The sequence below is a fragment of the Ambystoma mexicanum genome, chromosome 13 (assembly GCF_040938575.1).
Source record: "Ambystoma mexicanum isolate Mex_15411 chromosome 13, UKY_AmexF1_1, whole genome shotgun sequence".
Taxonomy (NCBI): domain Eukaryota; kingdom Metazoa; phylum Chordata; class Amphibia; order Caudata; family Ambystomatidae; genus Ambystoma; species Ambystoma mexicanum.
Genome location: NC_090938.1, coordinates 475,435,782 through 475,458,674, shown reverse-complemented (window position 1 = coordinate 475,458,674; position 22,893 = coordinate 475,435,782). Strand labels below are relative to the sequence as shown.

The 22,893-nt window shown below is 43.1% G+C and overlaps 1 protein-coding gene across 5 annotated transcripts in view; it reads left to right on the top strand.

The window, feature by feature from the left end:
- The window catches only part of MAPT (microtubule associated protein tau), a 609,480-nt gene that overhangs the window by 299,423 nt on the left and 287,164 nt on the right, over positions 1–22,893 (top strand). For all 5 annotated transcript variants that reach the window (XM_069634100.1, XM_069634099.1, XM_069634098.1 and 2 more), the window contains one exon: positions 16,472–16,604. In XM_069634100.1, the coding sequence (XP_069490201.1) occupies positions 16,472–16,604 (133 nt within the window). The remainder of the gene's footprint in view (positions 1–16,471; positions 16,605–22,893) is intronic.

The window sequence follows — 22,893 nt, the reverse complement described above, 5'->3', positions numbered from 1 at the left end:
TCTCTTCTCCTTCTGAAAAAAGCTTAAAACTGCCCTATTCAACTGACCCCGTTATCATGTGCTCCTGCTGCTCCTGAATATCTGTAAAAAAAAATAAAAATAAAAATAAAAAAAAATAATATATATCTCGGCCAATGTAACCGTACGGACATGAACTATATGCAACTAAGTTTAAGCAACACTGTAACTAGCGCCACGATGTCTCCGGTCTGCTGTGCGCTCAACAAATGCGAATAAATAAATCAGTGTCACTATAACTGTAGGACATGCATTCTGTGTAGTGGCCATGTGGTCTGTGGCACACTAAAGGATGGACAGGAATTATGTTGGACAGTAACTGATTGGCAGACATTTTGTAGCATACTAACTTAGAGGCAGTCATTCTGTAGGCAGGTATTTTGTTGGACATTAACTGATGGTCATGCATTCTGCTGTATAGTAACTGATGGACAGATAACCTGCAGTGCTGTAATTGATGCATACATGTACAGCTGCGGCAAAGTAATTGCTGGTTATACATTCTGCTGTACAGTAATTAATGAGCAGGTATTCTGTGCTGAGCAAGTGAATGGTATTCACTTCTGTGACACAAGAACTGATGTGCAAGCATTATGTGGCATGTTATCTGATGTGAAAACCTATCAAGAGAAAGGGCCGAGCAGACATTCTGTGACACAGCAAGGGACAGACACGAATTTTGTGCCACACTATTGGATGGCAGACCTTCCGTGACATCAGATAGAAAACAATTGTTTGGTACAGAACCTCATGGACAAGTGTAACTGTTTCGGCAGACAGTCTTTGGCACAATAACTGATGGGTGTGCTTTGTGTGGCACAATAATGGATTAGCAGGTATTCTGTGGTATAATTCATTATGGTATTGTTTCGCACATTATATGATATGATATGCTATTTTATTTATATCGCGCTCATACACAAGTGTTTCAGAGCGCGATTCATTCACTGATTGTTAGGTGTTCTGTAGTATAGTAACTCATGGACGAGCATCCTGTAGTTCAGTAACTGATGGACCCATATTCTCTTATACAATAGTCCCTAGCAAGTCTTCTGTGCAGGGTAGCAGATGGCTAGCCATTCTTTAACTGATGTGCCTGTTGATTGGCACCAATAATGGTGAAAGACGTGTTAATTATGTATGCTTAATGTTGATAAGCATTCTATCTTTTATCACAATATGTGTGAGCTATGTTATTTCTCATGATTCTTGAGCCATGATAGGCACTATTTGTTCTGTGGCAGAATTTCATAGAAGGGAATCATTTACTATGCATAATAGAATATTTTCTGTTGTGCTTTTTTTAAATTGAGTTTCCATGTATGAAAGGAAACTTCTGAACAGTGGCGCCAATACTGAGACAACCAAATCTACAGTTCAACTTTAAACTGTAGTCAAACTCCATACTTTCACCTTCTGCAGTCATAGTCCGCAATATCTGTGGTGTATAGATGTGTATGTAGCATGCACATAAACACTATCAAAGGTGTAACATAAGACCATCATAACAAAATGACCATAGTTAATGTGATGCAGAGGTGAACCCAAAGGTAAAAGGTAAGAATAAGGATTGAGATAGAGAATGTATATACATTGGTGTCCAACTAACCATTCAGGAGAAATCAAACCGTAATCATGGTATAATTTCATATGTAGTATTTCGAGTAAAGACCATAGCTGATGCACTACCTGGGATTGATGTATTTTCTTGAAGCTGCTTCTCTAATACATAATAGTTGCAAATGCAGTCTCTTCCACATTTGCATGCTCTGAATGTCTTTTGATTTTCATGAGATAGGTTTAGCTTTGAAAGTTATGAATAGCATAGCGTGGGTTATTTAGTTTTGGGTTCCCCATCACTTCAACTATCAACATCTTTAGCAAAAGTAAAAGGAGGTAGAGATAAACTCTGGTGAGCAATAGAGTGATTGACCAAACAAATGGTCTAAACATCCCAAATGACTGCATCCCCTCCAGCAATCAGGGGTATGTGCTAAACCCCTCGGAACAATTTATGTTCGAGAACCCAAGTCCGCCAAACAAAAATATGCCAGAACAGTGTTTCTTTGTACAATTTGTGTATTAAATAGGATATAAACATTTTTCTGGGACATAACTTATTTGCATAGAGATAAAGATTGTTCATGTGTATCTGTTATAATTTGCTCAATTTTCTGAACAGAAAGCATGTACATCAATCACTGTTGCCCAAATCTAAGCTCTCTTTAGTCTCTTGAAAAGATTTAGGAAGAGTCTGTATAAAAAGCTAATATAGTTACATTACGCCACTCCCTCTCGGGAACCTATTTGTCATTTTTTTTGTCTACCCACATCAGTGCGCCTCAAAGAGTTATACATGGCAGATAAGTTTGTACATTTGTGGGCATTTTCTGAAGTGCCACATGTCAACATGTTAAGTGTATTTCCTACAACTGCATGAAATTTGACCACTGAAGGCAGTTTCTGTGCGTAAATAGCCAAAACCTCTTTTGGTTGGACAACAGAATGCTCCACCTCCTTCCAACTTTGGGTATCCTCTCTTTTAATACATCCTTTGGCTCAACAGAGTTGTGCAACTAAGAAATATGATTTCCAGGCCGTTAACGCCAAGGGTTCTATAGCCAATGTATATAAGAGCGGGGACACTGATACCCCTGAGTCACCACCGTAGGTAGCGAAAAAGAGTAAAAACATCTCTGTTTGTAATTCTTGCTGTTTTAGGATGGTGGTAGAGCAGCTTTAATACATGAAAAATATCCCCAGAAATAAACTTTGCAAAGACCACAACTGTCATCCCATCTGATGTGGCCAAATGTCTTCTCGGACAGAGAGAGAACACCACGTCTTCTGGATCATTCAGACTGGTTAGCAAGTTTGACAACCTCCTCGCATTGTCAGACGAGTGTCTTTCACTACAGACCTTGTCTGATCCTACTGGGCCAGTTTTGGTAAGAGTCACCCTAGCTGCATTGCCAGGCAGTTAGCCAGAATGTTGGTATCTGTATTAATGAGCAATATTGGTGTATAAGAACTAAAGCATAAGGAGTTCCATCCTAGTTTTATGGAAGACTACAATGTTGGCTTTAGACATGAAGGCTGGTAAGTGTCCCATCTCCCTTGCCTCTGCAGACAGCGCTGTAAGTCTGGGAGCCAGCGGCTCTACTAATATGCAATATAGAGCAGTAGGAAGGGCTTCTGAGCTTGTTGTTTTCCCATTAGTCAGGGAAGAGATAGCCTTGACTACCTCAGTGGCTGATAGCAGTTCATTAAGCCCTTGTAGACCTTTAACAGTAGTTTTGGAAATAACGATGGCTTGTAAAAAGGAATCCAAGAGCAGCTGTGTGTTTAGTGGTGGTATTGCATAATAATTGATGTAATGCTATAAAAAGCGGTGAATAATATGATCTGTCATAGTTAGCTCACTCTCCATATTTCGTATTGTTTGGAAAAATATTTCTGTGCTCAGGCAGTGGTAATTTCTTTTAAATGTTTCCTCAGGTTAGAAAAATTCTGAAGCAGGGTGTGACTTCGAGAAGGTTTGTGTGTATCCTCAAGCTTTTTGATTTCAGAAAGCAATCACATCTCCTCATGTCACAAGACACACAATTTGTGGCCCACAGCGAGAAACATTAACCTTGTAAAAATGCTTTAAATGCATCTCAACATCTAAGGGTACCGGACCCATACCATGGGTTTCCAATCCAAATGATAGGAATCTGTCTAAATCAGATCACATTTAGTGCCCCACGGCACTAAAAACGTTTGATTTCAAAGATGCATTTTAACTGCTCTTTTTTTAAGTTTGGTATGTATTTATATTTTATTCGATTTTCTAAGTGCTTTCACCAAAGTGCTGTGCATAATTATTGGCTGTACAAAAATAAATGACAATTATTAAAATGAAGTTATAATATGACCCAGAGCGAGAGAGAAATTATTGCTAAAGCTGCCAATGAAAAGTAGAAGAAACAGATCTAATCAAAAGAGGTGGGTGATTCCAGTGTTTACGTCTCAGAAGGAAAAATTTACAGAAAGGAAGTGAGATTGAGAGCGAAGAGAACGTGATGGCCTACAGCCAGCGACAAGAGAGCTAAAGAGGGAATACTCCATTAATACATCTTAAAATACAAAGTAAGTGGAAAAAAGACAAGTATCAAAGGGAGCCCAGTAAGAGAAGTAAGCAAAGCATTTATAGAATCACAAGAGTAGAGGCAGAAAAGAACACAAATAGAGAGAAATTACAGATCAAGTGAAGAGGGGCCAGTTGATAGGCAGGAAGACCAACCAAGGGAGTGAAACAATAGTCAAGATGAGAAAAGATTAGGGAGGAGATGAGGAATTAGCTGCATGTAATGAGCTTTGCATACATTATAAAGATGGCAGGAATAGCAATGTAAGAAATGATAATGGAAAAGCAAAGGTTTCAATGAATTAGAAGTAGCTTCAAGATTGCAGAATAAAAGGAAAGAGGACGTTGAAAAGGAGGAAAAGAGAGGTATGAAGGAGGAATAGCAAAAAGGAATAAAACTTCTGTTTTAGAAGAATTAATATGAAGAGAATGAGTCACATTTCAGCAATGAATAACAAGAAGATAAGCAGAATGAGTAGACTGAATAGAGATGCTGGGAAGAAGAAAAGGAAAGAAAAGTCCCTGAATCATCAAAATAGAAATTACATGAAAGATTGAAGGTGGAGATGATATGATAGCCAACAAAGGGATTGTGTAAAAGGAGAAAAGAGGTGGGCCGAAGACAGATACTTTAAGGACTGCAAGTTGGCAAGGAAGATAGGAGAATTGCTGGGTAGCCTAAAAGAGTGAACACCTGTGATCAGTGAGTAAAGAGCTGTACAGCTGAAGAACGGATCCAGAGAACCCTAAGGAAGACTAGAAAGAATAACAAAGTGGGGTGAAAAATGTTTGAGAACAACAAGAATGGAAGAAAGTTTAGTGTGGCATAATGAGAGAAAGAATTTGCAACAGACACCAGCACGGTTTCTCTAGAGTTAAGTGGACAGAGGATAGACTAGTAAACAGGTAGCAAAGTGTGGTGTAAACCAGTGACTCAAGAACCCTTCAGAGGAAGGGAAATAGGATACAAATCATATGGGAGAAATGGGTAGAGATAGGGTTTTTTTAGGGAGAGGAATAAAGTTCAAATAGGAGTTAGAAAAAGTTAGAAAAGAAAGATATAAGCGATAGAACATAGCAAAGTGAAGAAGAGAGACTTTAGAGGTAAAATAGTTTGCAAAATCAGTTAAAGTAAGTGACCAGGGGAGGAAATGCCTACACCCTGCTCTGACCTATGTGTACTCTCAATTTCTCCTCATAGCCAGATGCCCAACCACCACACTCTGTGTTCTCTTTTCCATTAGTTATATATATTTTCATTTTTCCTTGTGCATGGCTTCCTTGGGTCTTTTAACCACCTATGAAATCATCCTCCAAATGTGATGTATGCAGCTGTCTTTTTACCTGTTCTAACCAACACTCTCTTCAGGTACTCGTCAGTATCATGCAATCTCTATGACACACTTATTTTCTAGCCAGAAATGGTGGAAAGAGCGTTGGCATCCCCTCAGAATTTTACAGATTTGCTTACCAGCTATAAAAGGTGGGACGAGTTTGTTCCACTAACTACAAAGTTGTACCTACTTCATAGCTGCAAGAGAAAAAAATGAAGAAAAGCCCTGTGTTTTTCCTTTCTACCCTGCCCAGTTGATGCGCTCACACTCATCACCGGTCCCCAAGTCCTCACCCTTTATCCTGCCCTGGCCACATATATCCATGGTTACGGTTGGTCCAAGGGTCCAGAGGTGCCTAAACACCCTAAAACATTGTAATCTACTGGACATCACTCTAAGGACCTAGGCGTGCCCTGCACCAAAGTTTCCCTATGGTATTGTTTCAGCAGCCTTGGTTTACTGTATAAGCGTGTATTCTGGGTGCTTACTCAGAGGACTCTGTAGGGTTAATGGGGCTAGTCTGAGACAGTTCACTTTGCGGTCACCATCGATTTCCCAAGGGCTCAGACCACTGCTGTAAATACACTGGGCTAGCCCATCTCTTGGTTGCAGGCGCACCAAAGGTCCTCAGGTTTTCCTACTGAAATGTTTCCCATAACTATTCCTCCTCACAATTGTTTCACAATTGGAGACACAGAGACACCCTGCACGACCACAACTACACCTTTGGGACTGTTTACTGGGCTGCCTGACGAGGTGCCTGAAGAGCAGTCATGGTTTTCTTCGGCTCCAGGGGTTTTCGTCCCTGTGTCTGATTTGAGCAGAAAGTAAGGGGATGAACAATCTGTATGACCCGTTGTGGAGAGTAGAACACACTCCAAGGGGAGCATAAGCTTAGTCTTATCAAACCCCAATCCCTTTGAACAAATAGTATCTTGGTACTCAGCCTCATGCTACCCAATAGGCTTTATTTCCCTACTGAATCAGCAATCAGATGTTGACACATGGTTTTTGCTGGGAACAGAGTCCTCTTCGGAAGTCTCCCTCTCATTGCTTATACCCAAATACCAGCCAAGAAACATGCTGCACTGGCCTCTCTCCCTGCATGACAAAAAAGGTCCCCCCGCCAGCACCAGCCCAGAAGGTACCATTGGAGGAACATATGTTTGGAAAACATTGTTGTTTCATGACCTCTGAAACTATGATTGGAGTATGCCTGTGACCTCTTAAGGGTCTGAAGCTACCCCCACTTGCAACTTCACATTCGACCCTGTCTCCTGTACCAATAAAAATGGTAGGCATTGGGGGCAGCTTGTTCCTCTGTGCCAAAGCCAGCCCCACAGATTCCCACGAAAGCTCTGCAGCCGGTTCTAGTTGGTCCCTCTGGACGACTGATATGATTTTGGGCTTCATCTTCCAGCAGTTCCGCTTTTATGACATGGATTCCGGCTACTGCCCCTTCCCGATGGTCAAGCCAATGCATGGACCTTCACAATTCAGGCTGAAGTTTGTAACAAAAGCAATCTGCCCTATCATTTATTCTTGGTAACCCATCCAAAAAAGTTGGATGCCAGGTAGCATCCCCTGCATCCAGAAACAAAATGTGTGGTTCTGATCCAGTAACACAGCCCTCAGTTGGACACGCAGTTTTGAGGCAAAGCAACCCATTCACTCCTGTCTAATAGTATCATGACTTCCAGACATTCTGATTGTGAATCCTTTTCTGCAGCCAACCATCTGGTCAAGAGGCCTTTTGACGGACTACATCTCTTCCCTCCGATCAAGCATCCTCACCCTGTATTGGAGTTGAACATCATACTGGTTGAGTTTGCAAGCAAGCATTTCGTAACCGTAGCATTAATGAATCTCAAATGTATCTGGTGGAAACTGCCTTTCTGCTGGCAGTCACATCTGCAAGAATGGTTAAGGAAAATATCGCATTTGAGGGACCATGCAAAAGACTTTACTGGCACAAGATAGCTATCTAGCCTCATCTTTCTTTTCTTCCAAAGATTACGTTCAAGTTTCATAGCAACACAAACATCCACTTGACTGTTTTTCCTAAAACGTACCTCATAGGGTGGCAGGTGGATGTGTGAGACACGGACGTGCGCATCTTAGTGAAGGGCAGAAGATATTAAAAGTCACAATTTCTTACTAGATAGTTTAAAGCATTGTTGAGAGTTGCAAATGCAACTTTTCATTCTTCAAAGTGAAACGCTAGATGGGTACCTGGCGTGGTGGTGCTCTAAGGTGAAATCTCTGGGCCGGTATGAAAAGGAACCCGTAAGAGACTTGGAAAATCAACTGCCCCAAATGATAGACAATACATTCACATCTTGTAAGTTGGAAGGATGCCAGGAGGTGGACTCTACTGTTCATGGAGCATCCCTGCATACTTGGCCCATATGTGTATTAGGGGGCTAAGTGGGTGTGGAACTATCAAGGACAAAGCAAGTGCCTTGGGCATTGACTAGTATAGTGTGTCTACCATGGGTGGATAGAAGGACCAAGCTCCACAATCCTTCTTTTAGCTGCAAAACTCATTTACGGTATTACAATGCAGTAATGAAAACAAACGAGCAATGGCATTTTTCAATGCATGGAAGACTACACAAGACAATAGTAGCAATTTAAAGGGGTCTGTTTGAAGTATCACTTTTATCAAACTGGGTGGCGGGCAAAGCAGTCACTTACAAGGTAGCATCTTGTAAAACTTTAACAGTACGAAAGAAAGGCACGGTGCTCAGGTAAACTGTTTGAGATGTAAACAATAACCATAAAGAACGAAGTATGTATGTAAAGAACCATAAATAGCATGTACTTCCTGAAAACAAATAAACCCAACTGATGCTTCACCATATTTTGCATAAAACAGAGAACAAATGATCAACATTCACTAACTATTTCTTCTGTGCACAGTCCCTTATGATGTATGTTCTCTCAGTCGCAGACCCCGAAGGCAGAGAAAGGACCAGATCATTCCGGTACTAAAGTTTAACAAAACCCTATTCCTAAAGTCTATTCTACCTAAAAGGCAGCTGGAATTAAAGAGGGAACAGGCTTACATGTCCTCCACAATATCTGCTTCCTGGATATACTGGACAGCAATGGAACTTCTGGGGGATGCTGCTGGTTGGCTGTGATGATGTCCGGTGGGCTGTTGCAGTTTCCTGGCAATGGATTTTTCTTCTAAGGATCAGGCACTGGAGGTCTTGCAGTTTCTTTCTTCTGTTAATAGATTCTTTCTGTCTGATGCTACCAGCCTGAGTAGCTAATTCGGCTCCCTTTTGTAGATCATTTCAATGGGATAGTGCAGTGCTGACCGCTGGCAGAGAGGCGGCAGGCAGGCACACATAAATCCTCAACTGAAGAATATTGAGGATAAGGGTTGCAGGGCTACCTGGTGGTTTTTTGCTGCATGCTGTGGTGGTTTTCTCTATAAAGTGGCCTTGTCCAGGCTGGGGGCACTGGGAACCCACACAGCCCCTCCCCTTTTGTTTCAGAGTAATTCAGTGTTTTCTTTTTCAGGCAGGCCTTGCTAATTAGAATAAAGAAATTGAAGCTTACAGTTCCTTTAACTCGATCAAGCCGTGGTCCTTCTCTAATGCCAAACACCCTCCAGAAAATAGAAGGGGATGAGTATCTTGTTGTCAATGCAAGTGTGATGGCCCAAAGAGGCTTGTTGCCTTATATATCATTTTGTGTTCTCTGTGACCATTTACGTTGGGTAACCAGGGCAGCAGGGTCAGTGAGGTTTATAAATATTTCCCACACAGGTAGTGGAGCACTTACAGGGATTCTTTATTTTTTTATACACACTTCCCTGCTGAACCCTGCAGGCTAGGCTCCAGGGAGAAACTGCTGGCTTACATCCCTTCTCGCTACCAGAGCAGTATGTGTCACACTTCAGGGGTCTGTTCATTTATTTTTAATTTTTTTCTTCACACACACACTCTCTGATTAGTAGCACGCCCAAGTCTGCCGCTGAACGGATCCACGCCGGGGCGCAAGCTCAGAAGCCCAAAGCATGAAAGATTAGCCCATTGCGACTGCAGCTTGATTTTTGTGTGTCTTATTTCACTCCCCTAAGAACAATGCAGGAAGCAAATCAGCAAGAAGAGGTGAAACTTTCTCACTGGTGCAGGAAGCACCTCTGATACCATAAGACGTCTCCAGGGAGAGGCTTCTTCCCTAAAAATACACCCAGGCCACCAGCTGGAAGAGCAGCCCTCTTTACTCACAGAAGGACTGCAGAGCACTTTTTTCCTTGAGGGCGCCTGAAGCACAGAGGGGAGGGCATTATGAGAAGACAGCAATCTCACGTCTTCTTCTGTGTGTGAGGCACACCATAGAAGCCTGGCCATTTCCTCTTCATCTGAGCTGTTTCAGGAGCAGTGGCCCAGGGCTAATATGCATGCAGTGGTATCATGGATCTTCATTTTCCATTTCTTTTTCATAGAGACAAACAGGCACTTACCTTCGGTGCACAGGTACTGTTACCGGACTGGGTGTTGTGGTCATGAAGATGACAACGGGCCTTGGTGCAGGTTATGACTTTATTCACCTCAATGAGACAGCAGGATGACTCATCACAATTGATTGACTGTGACAGCATTATCTGCATAAACAAGGGATAATAATCTGCATGAAAGATTTAACTATTTACTAATTATTTCCCCAGTCTTTCAGTCTCTCTCTGGAGCATCACTGGGGTGTATGTGCTCATCGCACAGCATGCACTCTGAATGGCGTGTCACGGGCCGCTGCGCGTGCGCACGCTGCACAATATCATGAGAGACGGTGGCCCAGACTCTCGAGAACAAATCTCCACACATCTCCTTTTGTTGAGCAGCTTGGTACTACTCCATCACAAAATCTGCAAACCATGCAGGTCTCTTCTTCTCATGTTGAGGTCAGTTCTCTCTGCTCTCCTCCTCCTGCAGAATCATCTCCATTTCCTCTCTCTGTTCCATCTGTATTTCACTTTCTGCATTTTGCACCTCTCCACGACCTCTAGGACTCTCAGGAATGGCACCCTTCTCTTGTCCTAGTCCATCACAACTCGACTCATTAGGGCTCTTCTGTTTTCTCTGATCGCTTGTACTCTACACCCTGCCTCAATGAGCGCCGTGGCCCTCTTCTCGAACAGGGCCGCTTGCTCCATGTTCCATTTCTTCCCATCTTCGGTGCATACATGGTTCGTGCCTCTTTTCCTCATAACACTGATGGGCCTGCTGTACTTAGACTCTGTTGTAGGATCCTTGAGGAGCAACTTAATTTTAACTAAATCGCCTTCTTGAACTTCATTGGTTTGAACAGCCCTGCTCCTTTCGTTCCATTTCTTCATTTTCACTTTGCTTTTCCTGATTCATCATACCACTTCCTCCATGTCCACTGTCCTGTCTTCCCTCACCATTGACAACCACTGAGGTATCAGTGTGGATGCTGCTCTTCACCCACTCAGCATGCCAAAAGGGGACACATTGGTAGTTCCATTGGGGGTCAGCCGATGGGGAGCTATGGCTTCCTTGACAGTTCTGCATGGGTCTATTCCTGATGCGATTGCTTGTTGTAACGCTTCCTTGATGAACCTGTTGGGTCTTTCCAAAAGTCCAATAGCCTGGGGATGATATAATGGCGCTTTTACTTGCAGAATGTTAATTTCTCCATTTCTCTGGACACTAACTTCGCGCCGTTGTCTGTTACTATTTCGTTGGACAAGCCCTGTCTCTGGAAAATTGCAGTGAGAACACCCACGACAGTGGACATTGTTTTGTCAAGTATAAATTCGGCTTCCACCCATTTGTAAAGATAGTCAATCAGGACCACTCCGTATCTATGTTCATGTGACCTCAATTCGAGGGGGGCCAATGAAGTCTAACCCCAGCTTGTTCCCTACTCATTCCGGTATCTCGGTTGGAATCAGAGGTGCTTGCCTACCCTTTAACCTCTTATCGCTGTTTAGGCACTTGTGACACCTCTCTGGCATGACTCGTCTTTCCTGGTCCATGCCAACTCATCAACAGGCGCCGCCTCGTCATGTTTTGAATTTCCGCATCCCCACGGATGGTATGACCTGATCGCCTCTCATCACTAAACCTTCCGTCTCATATATTTCAACGGCCACCTACCAGTATGGCTTAAGGCCTTCCGGTATCATTCTCTCCTGAGGCCATTCTTTTCTGGCCCATTTCGTCAGTTTTGCAATAGTTGAGTGTCTAGCCAATTCTTCTTTCCAATGCCCTTCACTCATTTCAAGAAACTCTTTACTTCCAATGCCCTTCACTCATTTCAAGAAACTCTTTACTTCTGAGGTTGCCTATGGATGCCACTACACACTCATCCTTGAGAAAGTCAGTTGCTGCGTCTCTCGTTTCCGGTAATCGGGACATGCAGTCTGCTTGGGCATTTTTCCATCCCGCAATGTGTATAATTTCAAAGGTGTACTCCTGCAGTTTAGCAGCAATGCAGGCCAGCTGGGGTGTGGACATTTTCGCCACACCTGGACTTTGTATGTGGATTAATGGCTTATGGTCTGTCACCAACTGAGATTATGTGCCCCATACAAATGTTCAGAAATATTCCACTGCCCAGCCTTGGAAGCGAGCACCACAATATGTTCTGCATCGCCTTTCTTCTGTTTTAGGGTACCCCCAGGTCACACACGCTGACATCAGTTGTCATGATGGTCTTCAACAGTGGATTGAACGGCTGGATGCACAGGGCGTTTATAATGTGCTCTTTGACCTCGTCAAATGCCTTAATTTGCTCTTGGTGCCAGCTGTACTCAGCCCCTTTCTTTACCAATTCCGTCAGTGGTGCAGTGGCCTCTCAGAACCTCTGAGCAAATTTAGCATAGTATTCTGCGAGGACCAAAAACAACCTCCGTTCTTTTTTGTTTGCCGGCGCTGGGGCTCTCACGATTGCCTGTAACAAGTTCCCCTTCAGGCTGATCCCCTCCCTCGAAATCTTGTAGCACGGCCACACTACTTTTGTCGTAGCATAGCCCCACTCCAGCTTCCTGTAATTTGGTGAGAACCTTTCATAATACGACATCATCTGTCTCAACATCCTCAGCGTAGATCAAGATTTTGTCTTGAAAATAAGACACATTGCCCATATTACGCAGCAGAGAGTCCATTATCTGCTGAAAGGCTGACGACGCAGAGGAAAACCCAATCGGCATGCAGGTACATTGATTTGTGCCGAATGGTGTAATGAATGCTGTGAGGGGCCTCAATTCCTTATGTAGTCTGATCTGGTGGTATCCGTCCTTCATATCAAGTTTAGAGATCACCTTGGCTTCCTTCATCATGAGGATGAGGCTTGTTTATGCTTAGGAGGGGGTAGCTGTTTGTGATCACCTCCTGATTCAAGCTGCGCAGATTGAGGCACACTCTGATATCACCCAGGTGCTGTTTTTATAAGGACCACTGGGCTCAGCCATTCAGATGATCCTACTTTCCTGATTGTACCATCCTTCAACATCCTTTCAATTGTGCCTTTAGGACTCCCCTCGCCGTCACTGGCACTGGTTTCACCTTGTGCTTTAACAGAACTGCGTTGTATTTCAACATGATCTTGTGGTCATAGCTCTTTATTCTCCAGTGTTTTTTCAAAAAATAACCAGGGAAATTCTTCTCTGGACACCGACGCTCCTTCTGCATTCACCAACAATACCTGGTCTGCTGAGCTGGGATCCAGCCTGATGTTCAATTTGACATGGTCATCCCACCCTAACACAGCTGGGTCCTCCTCTGAAAAATAAACCCTGGTCTACGTCACTCTGTTCTTGAATTCAATGGTACTGTGGATGTACACCAACAGACTCACTGTGGCACCTGCAAAGACATTGGGCTTGTGCTTCGTCCTCTTCACTCCTACCCTGTCCCTGCTGACCATATCCTTGTACGTGCAAATAGGTAATATTGTTAGGTCTGACCCAGAGTCAGCCATCAGTCTTGTCTCGTTTCTATCCACCATGATTATGCAGTGTGGGTTTTTCCTTCGGGACTTCTCACAATTCAACATTGTTATAGTGGTTCTCCCATCTTAATCTGACAACTCCCCGTCTCTCGCATCTTCGTTCATCACAGACACAGTCATCTTCTAACCTCACTATTTACAAGCTATCGCTGTGTGGCCATTTGAACTACATGGCATGTGCACCCGGTACTGGCAGACTTCCTGCCAATTCTTTGCTTCTACACAATGTCTCCTCCACTGACCTGGCAATTTGAATAGCCTTGTCTAGCTGCAGCTCTTTCTCCATAATACATTCATCCTGCAATTTCCTGTTAGTGTGTACCATCAACATGTCACAAATCCTTTTTCCTGCAGTATCTTCGAAGGCAGTCAACGCAGCTAACTCTCTCATCTTGGTTACCTAGTCATCTACTGGTTCCGCGGGTTCCTGCTTCTTGCTGTGAATCTTATCCTGTGTTGTACTAGGTTCTCTACATTGCTTCACAATCCTCTGCACCACATCTTTGTATGCGTCATCCGCATTGTCATGTATGACCTTTGGCTTCAACCCTGCAGAAATTCTCTGCTGTTCTACGCTGAGTACGTTTAGCAGCATGACACTCCTCCCACTGCTTCCAGGTATGTCTAGAACAGTGGGTCCCATTGAGGTCATGGTATTGCAGACCTACCTGGTGATTGTAGGAAAGCTGGGGGTGGTATCACACCCTGCATCTTGTCCACAGTGGGTTTGTGTCCTACTCCTCTTCGCCAATTATGATGTGGCTGTAAAGATGACAATGGGCCTTGGTGAAGATTATGGCTTTATTCACCTCAATGATACAGCAGGATGGCTAATCCCAATTGATTCACTGTGACAGCATTATCAGCATAAACAAGGGATAATAATCTGGGGGAAGATTTAACCATATACCTAATGATTTCGTCAGTCTTTCAGTCTCTTTCTGGAAGAGTGCTGGGGTGCGTGTGCTCATTGCACAGTCCGCGCTCTGAATTCTACGACAGGGGCCGCTGTCCGTGGCCCGGTATCTCGCAAGACTAAACCTCCACACTGGGCTTTCTTTAACACTCCCGTCTATGCACTGGCCAGGAGTTGTCGTGATCTATTGCTATTCTATACAGCGGCACACAGTGCCTGTACGAAGGCAGCAGTGGACCAGGGTGCTGCACCAATGAAGCAGCCAAAGGTAATAGGGCTTCAGAGGGCTACAGCATATTGCACACTGGCTGACTGGGACATCAGTCCTCCTGGGATCAAATTCCCCCACGCCTCACTCGTTCAGCATCCTTTTCCATTTATTTCAACAAGGGGAGCTGTAACATTAAATGCTGTACCCAGAGGGTGGTCAGTCACAGTTGCATGTTACCTCAGGAAGTCAGAGGTGTCCCCATTTGGAAACACCAATTTCAGCCATTTAGTAGACTCAATTGAGTCATTATTAAAATGGTGTATTTGTTTACATGTTATCCTTTATCACAGTAATCAGTGCTTATCTTAAGACATAAGCAACGCATTATATTTAGAACATCATGAGGGTATATTTTAGTAATACCAGCAAAGTATATGTTCGCAATAAACACTGGGGCACTTTACATTTCCATGTAACATATAGGACAACATTTGTCTGGGTGTTCATCTTGCATTACACCACATAGTGCTGACATTTGAATCTTTTTGATCATAGGCTGTGAAGCCTTAGTGACCCCTTATTGATGCCTTCTAAAGGCAATCAAATACATCCGATTCGTACAGGGTGGCCTGCATAGCTTTGATCATTTTGAAACCATTTGAAAGTAAAGCCTTCATGCTTTACTGGGTAGCCAGTTAGGACAAGCTGTTCCTATGAACATTATTTGTTTGAGTCCCTCATGTACTGCTTATCCGAGGGTAGTGACTGAATGGGTAGTTTCTGAAAAATATGGAGCACAGAGGATGGTTTGTAAAAGTAAGTACAAGTTAGCCACTTTACTGACTCATGTACTCCTAGTCCATAGTCCTCTTTCCTCCATGCAACCTTCCCTTTGCTCCTAATAAGAGGATTGCTATTTTCCTAGATAGACAAAGCAGGCAGATATATAGGGGGCAGATCTGGGAACATGCATTGCCACACATGTACGACCCAGGCTTGCATATGGTCTTTTGAAGAGGTTTTGGTGTGCTATGCTCTTGTCCCGTCCCCAGGTAACGGATATCACATTAGTATGGATCACAGGGTTCTAAAGACCAAGTGTCTCATCACGAGTTAAGCGGTAGCCCTTATATGTGGCGGTAACGGGATTACCGCTGCATTTAAGGGCCCGCCCAATCATGAGTATTTTCACCTGTTTACCCCTAGCTCAGAAGCAGGGGTAAACATGCCTCTTTGAAATGCTGATTTCCGGCGCAATTACTGTGCAGTAATACCACTGGTGGTAATTGCAGCAAAAATTCCATATTGGGACCCAATGGGGAATAACATTTGCCGCCGGACGGGTGGGCTGTAACGCTAATAAAGTTGGGTGGTATCCCAAACGGGATACCACCCAACTCGTGATGAGGCCCCAAATGTAAAAGAGTCACTACAATGAGTAACTTGTACAACCGTAACTTATTAGGTGATATTATAGTAAGCACTTTTCACAACTTTTCATAATTTTTCTGCAAAGTCTTGCAATAGATGGTAAGAGCCAGCAAGATAACTTAGCAAATTAGGCACTCACCCAAGATAGCTGTGTTGACGCTGCAGTACATAGGTTCCAATCCTAGCATGGCCCACTCTGCAAGACAACCTTCAGATGTTGATACATTGAATACTATTACATTGGATAATAATAGTGCCCATTCCTACATCCCTTAGAAGTGAAAGAAATCTGACAGAATGTACCATACAAAAAAGTGATAGTGTGACGAAAATGGGATTGCACAGAAGTATCTTTCAAAGGGGGTGGGTGGTGTTCTCCTTTCTTATACATCAGGGCACAAGGACAATCCTGTCACCATTTAACTCTATCCTTTTTGTCTTAGGGTGTGGAGCCTCAAAGTGACCGGACTAATGCAGATGCCAAGTCATCACCATCGATGGCTCAAAGGACTCCTGCCAATGCTACCAGGATACCTGCAAAGACACCAACAACCCCAAAGACACCTCCCACCAACGGTAAAAATATGCTGTATGAATAATTTGTGGTTTCAGAAAAATTAATAATGATTGCAAAATGCAGACGAAGATGCATGAATGGGAATTCTAGGTTTAATGAACAGGATAATACAATTCTCTATACGTACACCTTGCAAAAAACATGTTCGGCATATAAGCGCATGACTATGTACTCTAAAAGCAAGCAAATATGCTGTAATAAACAAACTGTAACATTTGAGCACTTAAAGACATTTTTGGAAACCAGAGAAATTATGGAGAATTTTTGTTTTTAATTGCAAATGATTTGGTGGCATTTAGTAGTTAACTTTTTTGAAACTCATGCCTTTTGTATAGAAGAATGTATCACAATACTAGGCTACTTAATAAACAAATATAGGTGTATTTCAAATTGATTATTTCCTTCCACGGATTCCTCATCTATGATATCTGTATTCCAGCTGTTCTCTGGAAACCTTTCTGCTGCCAAGGGCACAACGTTACTTTGCGTCAGCTCTGCCCAACGTCTCTATGCTCCCCATGCCTGACATGATGGCGGGATCAGTATATATTGTGGTGCCGGGCCTTGTGACCTCCTTTTTTCCACGCACTCTGTTCACTACTTGGGAACACGCTCGTCAAGCTTTCTATTATTTTGCTGACGCCATGCCTACTCCGTCAAAGGCCTCTGCCTTCAAGCCGTGTGCAGATTGCGGCTGGCAGTTGTCTCAGATCTGCACCAGATTTGCCTCTACTGCTTGAGCAATGGCCAGGACACCCAAGATTGCGGGTCGTGCCAGTCCATGCAGCCAGAGGCCCTCCTTTAAAGGGCAGTGAAGATCTTCACATTCGTCTGCAAGATGAAGGGTGAGGCTCTGTGGGTTCGGTCGAGGTCACTTGACACAGAACAACGCTTCGAAAAACGGGCGACTCCACGCAAGGAAGAGGAGACCAAGAAGAAGAAACATCGGAAGGGGTCCTGCTCCCGAGTGAGTCTTCGCACTGACATTCATCTTCCTCTTTGAAGAAGAAGAGCCACCACAACACAAGAAAAGAAGGGATTCCCCTGAGCGGCCGGCACAGCTACCTTTTCCAACCCAATCCTCAATGCCGGAGGAATGGGAAATCTTCCACCTGAAGATGTTGGATCAAAAGGGTACCCTATCGGGACCAATTCTGCACACCGAAGGACTCGGGCCTAGACCAGAAAAGACTGAAGTCTCTCGGCGCCGAGTGGCCGCGCCTTTGGGAGCTGTGACCCGGCGCCGACCAGCATGGTGAACAATGCGGATCAGTGGGACTACTCCCCAATCCATATGGACACCTTCATATCAAAGATATACAACATCTATGACGAGGAGGGCGACCAGGTCCCCTTTGGGCTTGAACCTATGAGTTATAGGGAGGTGAGGAATTCCCCAGAAGAATTCTACAGGGAAGGTGAGGGTTTACTGGGCCTGGCAGAGGACCTGCAAGGGGCCAGTTGACTCAATACCTCCCCTTAAATGAACATTTTGCCAGCTCCCACCCAAGGAAACCCTGAAGCTGCCTCCCAGCATTTGATGGCTAAGGTGGCCAGTACTCTGCGGCTCTCTGCTCCATCCAGACTCAAGTTTCAGTACGAACTTCCCGATATTCTGGACAATACCCCCAAGAAAGAGACGCTTCTGCCCTTCAATGTGGCAGTGGAGGCCCCTGTATTGGAGATGTGGGAGAAACCTGCCTCTATTTCAGCAGTGGACAAGGAACAAAGATTTGAGATTGTTCCTAATTTTTAAGGAAACTATGGAATCCTCTCGTATTCCAAACTAGGACATGAGTATCATCTATCCTTCACAATAAACGCTCGTACCTCATCCAGGAAAATAATGTAATCTATGTCTGAGGTTGAAACCCCATCTAATTCTGGAATTTCTTGCAACAACTTCAAAATACTTGTGCGATTTAATACAATATCCAGATTCAGATGTGGCCTAAGTTTTTTCTTCAACATCATCTTTTGCCTTTGAAATACCACCCACTGATGATCGATCTGCCAGTTATAGGGGGTGTGAGTTTAAGAGCGGGGATCAGATTCAGGCAACTCGTCTCTATACACTTTTTTTTTCACTCTAGCCCAAATATGTTCATGAGACGATCTCTCTCCCCTTCCTCCCCCATTGGCAAAGAGGGGCTTGTGAGCGACGACTCTACATACTTTAGAGTATCAGTTTGTGTTTGACGCTCTGTCACATTAGGTTTGGAATTCAGACTCTCTGCCCGATTCCCAGTTGGTAACATACTTCCTGTCAGATTTAGTTTGAGATTGTATTTCTTCGTCATATGAAAAACAGGCTCCAAGCACTCCTTTCCAAGAACCTTAGGGGGTCTTTCAACATTCTTGTTGTGATTTTGCTCTATATCTCCCCGGCCCTCTCTGTGTCAGAGATATCTTTTATTGTGCAGCACACGCTCTGTTGCACTCCCAACCCTTTTGTTGATGATTCGCTGTGTATGATCAAATTATCTTGATCATCTGACAACTGTATAGGCTGCACTGCCTTGTCTGAAATTGTGGCTGCTGAGGGTGGGTCAGCTTTGATTCACAGGCAGGGTTTTCAATGGTGCTTCGCCAACTAAATTAGTTCTTGTTAGATCAATGCACTCTATAGGCTCCATTTTGGTTTGGATAGCTCGATGTCTGTATAACAGCGAGCTTTGTTTAACTAATTCTCCAACAACCTCTTCAGGGCCAACAAGTGTGACATTCACACTAGCTGCCTCTTAATCTGTGAAGTGTAGGTTCCTGAGGAACTTTCAAGAGTTATTCCTCAGTTGATTTTTTTCAGCCATTTTTAGATTTCTTTAGTTCCTTTCTAGGTTTACTTTCAACATATGCTTCCTCCTGTCTTATCCACTCAGTTGTTAACGGTTCCTTTCTTTTACAGCATTATTGTGCACACACAATACATTTCCACTTGCCCCAACCTGCTTATCTATCATTACTACTGTAGCTGACTTAGTTGAGTAGGCCCAATTACTATTTTTACGTTGACACTCAATTAAAATTAACGTATGGTCTTCAAATGTTCTCATAAAGTTCCACTGAGGCACTAAGTATAGAGTTCAATGCCGAGATAGAGGGTGATGATAGCTTAATCAAATTGTATGCTTTCCTTCATGTGTGGTGCATTGCTTTATGCCCACTAGCGTCTGGACCTTGCGCCATATTACTAGAGGAAAGTTCAATTAACTGTGAAGGTGATCCTGGAATTTTCGCAAAATTGATTGCAGATATAGAGCCCTCACACTTTTACCTACTGATCCATCCAATTCATTGATCTCTCCACTGTTCAATTGCTCACACTCTGATGCAACGCAGCCGATGTTGCAAACCCCTTCCAAAATGCTATAGTCAGTTAAATTTCCTGTGCCTTCTAAGAGACATTCCTTTAATGATTCAGAACGTCTTATCTTGGTACTTGAGCCTGCTCGCAGGAAGAAGTCTAATTTTCTGATCAGCATTTGTTTTTTATTTATCTTTATTTGTTTATAGTTCAAAGGGACTTTAATAAATTTACAATACGTATATCATTTCATAAATAATCCAAGATAAAACTACTAAAAGTTCCTATTAAAAAGTTCATAAAACAGACTAATAATTGATACAATTGATATTGTTAAACAATGCTAATACTTGCCATATACAATTTAAGAATCAAACATTGAAACAGACAAAGAGCATTTGTGTACAACCAACAAAGTATTTGACATACTTAAAAGAATTTTCTGGATTTAAAGTTAAGATTACGTCTAATCCTATGGGAACTCAGACCAGTTAGAATTGCACCCAAAAAAATGTAATGGTATCAATGGGTATAGCGACTGCAATGTGATATGTAAGCATTAGTTGCCACAACTACATCTGCACGTGCTCTCTAGCTAATGCCAAATGTAATGGTATCTAAGGGTACAGTGAGTGAATTGTGAGATACAAGCATTAGTTGCCATGACTATGTTTGACTTTGCTAGCCACCGACGATTAGCCTTGAAAGAACAGCTACACACATCAAGGTCCCTTATAAGTAGTTAAATTACCCTTTGCCACACTAATTCACTTATACCACTATAATACACAGATGGCACACTCATAGACATGTATAAGAAAATACATACATATTTTTCCAAATAAAAATGTAAACTCTTTTCCTGGTCAGCTACACCGGGTATTGTATATAAAGCAATAAGCCGTGATCGAAGAAGCAGCTCTTATATGGAGCCGCCAGCCTTCCGAAATGCGTACATTACAATGGAGAAGAAGTAGAACCCTCTCCATTCCAATATGGCATCGCAAACACAGAGTTGGCCCATAGCGGAGTATTGTCCCACGTGACCCGGTTGGCAACGGCTCTACATAATTCAGCGCGAATGCTGAATACCAAATAAGCAGGTCACTGAGCCGCTAAGGGGAAAATGCAGTTAGCCCCATAGATTCTTTTAGTAAAAATAGAGCTGAGTAGCTATTAGCAAGTGTCATAAATGGATTGTTTGATTAATTTCATTACACCAGTAACAGGTATACCACGAGAAGCAGAAGCACAGAAGAGCAGAATAGATACTGCCCAGCACTGCACATCCATTTTAACAAACCAAGGGTTGCATTCACACTGCGCACAAATGACAATAGTCCATGCTTAAGTTGCATGTATTTAATTAATTGAAGGGTCAGAGTGACACGTGTTTCGAGCTATGTGCTCTTCGTCCGAGGCTGAACACATCACATACAATTGAGTTTATCACCACAACAATATAATATTTGCATTTAGATTAAAAGGAAACAAAAACAAAAGGCAGTTTGGCAGGGCAGGAAAATATTAGCCGCATGACAATACATGTAAGTTGGTACAAATGAAATCCAATGGAAATGTCAAAATTATACATTCAATTATGAACAATTAAGTAAAATGAAGGGATAAGTAGTACTCCTTTCCTGTATAGGCAAAAGAGTTGTATCCGCTCTACCCCCATTGATAGTCTGCAAACTGAAGATTGTTCGGCTCCTAGTAGCTTAGAGCAGAAAGGACTTGCCATCTGCAAGAGACAAGTACGTTTTAATATCATTCAAGTACAGTTTTGCATTGGTACATAGCCGCTCTGGTTGTTCTCACCCCAAGGAGAATAAACAATGGGTCCAACTATCTTCTCCTAAGTTCCTTTAAACCATGACAAAAGAGCAAGAGATTAACCAAGTTTTCCTTCTCGTCATCACAAATTGGGCATCTTTTGTTCAGACTTTTGTCCCAGTTGGTAGTAAAGGAGTGCCCAAACGAAAACCTGATAAATAGTGCCAGAGTAAAGGTGGGACTATAACATCCAAATAATCCTTGTAGCCTGGTAGTGGTTTGTTGGCTCATATACTCTGGTCCACTAGCTGACGCTGAGCTATTTAGAATGAATTTATTTCATCTATATCTTTGATAGGCTGTCTTCACCAGTAGTTTAGCAGTCAGGAGCATTGTTTTCCTGGCTTTCGCAGAATATACTTAAGCCCAACACAGAGAGCCATTTACTCACATGGCGCAACCACAGGACTTTATAAGAACCTCTAGGGGGCATTACATAAGTGAGAGCATCTTCGATACTTGGCCAGGCCCATAGTTCCCTAGACTCTCAGCCAGTAAAAAAACGGGTCTCATTTCCGCTTTATCGCCCATTGGGCCTATATCACACTCCATCCTTACTGCTGCTGTCAGCATGATTTGTGGAACAAATATTATGTTCTTAAGAAATGTCTTCTCAACAAGAGTTTACATATCTCCAGACCTCGGACCCAAAGATAGTAGAAGCTTTAGCTTGGGCATTGTACAATGCGAGGACTGGCTTAATTGCTCTTCCGCCGTGCTTGAAATAATAACTTTTCAAGGCCCCACTGTTTTTTTTCAACGTGATCTTGGCCTTTGTGAGCAGTTGCAACCACCCGCCCCCTGATGAGATACAGGTGCCCAGATAGTCATACGATTGCACCTTGTCCAACAGTGCGTACCACCATCACGTTCAAACCCCTAGCTCTAGGGTTCCTTGGACCGAAGACATCGATTTGGTCTTACTAGTGTTGATCTCCAGCCCAAGGTCCCTGCAGCTACTTTCAAAACATTCCATCGCCAGCTATAACCCCATTGGGGATGTGAACAACAATGCAGCATCATCCGTGGAAGAAAAGTGGCCATCCTATCACCCCCAAGCCTAGGTGGATCCGAATTAGCAGCCAGTAGAGCATCAATGATAGAGTCTATGTAAATACAGAATAACAGGGGTGGCAAAACGCATCCTT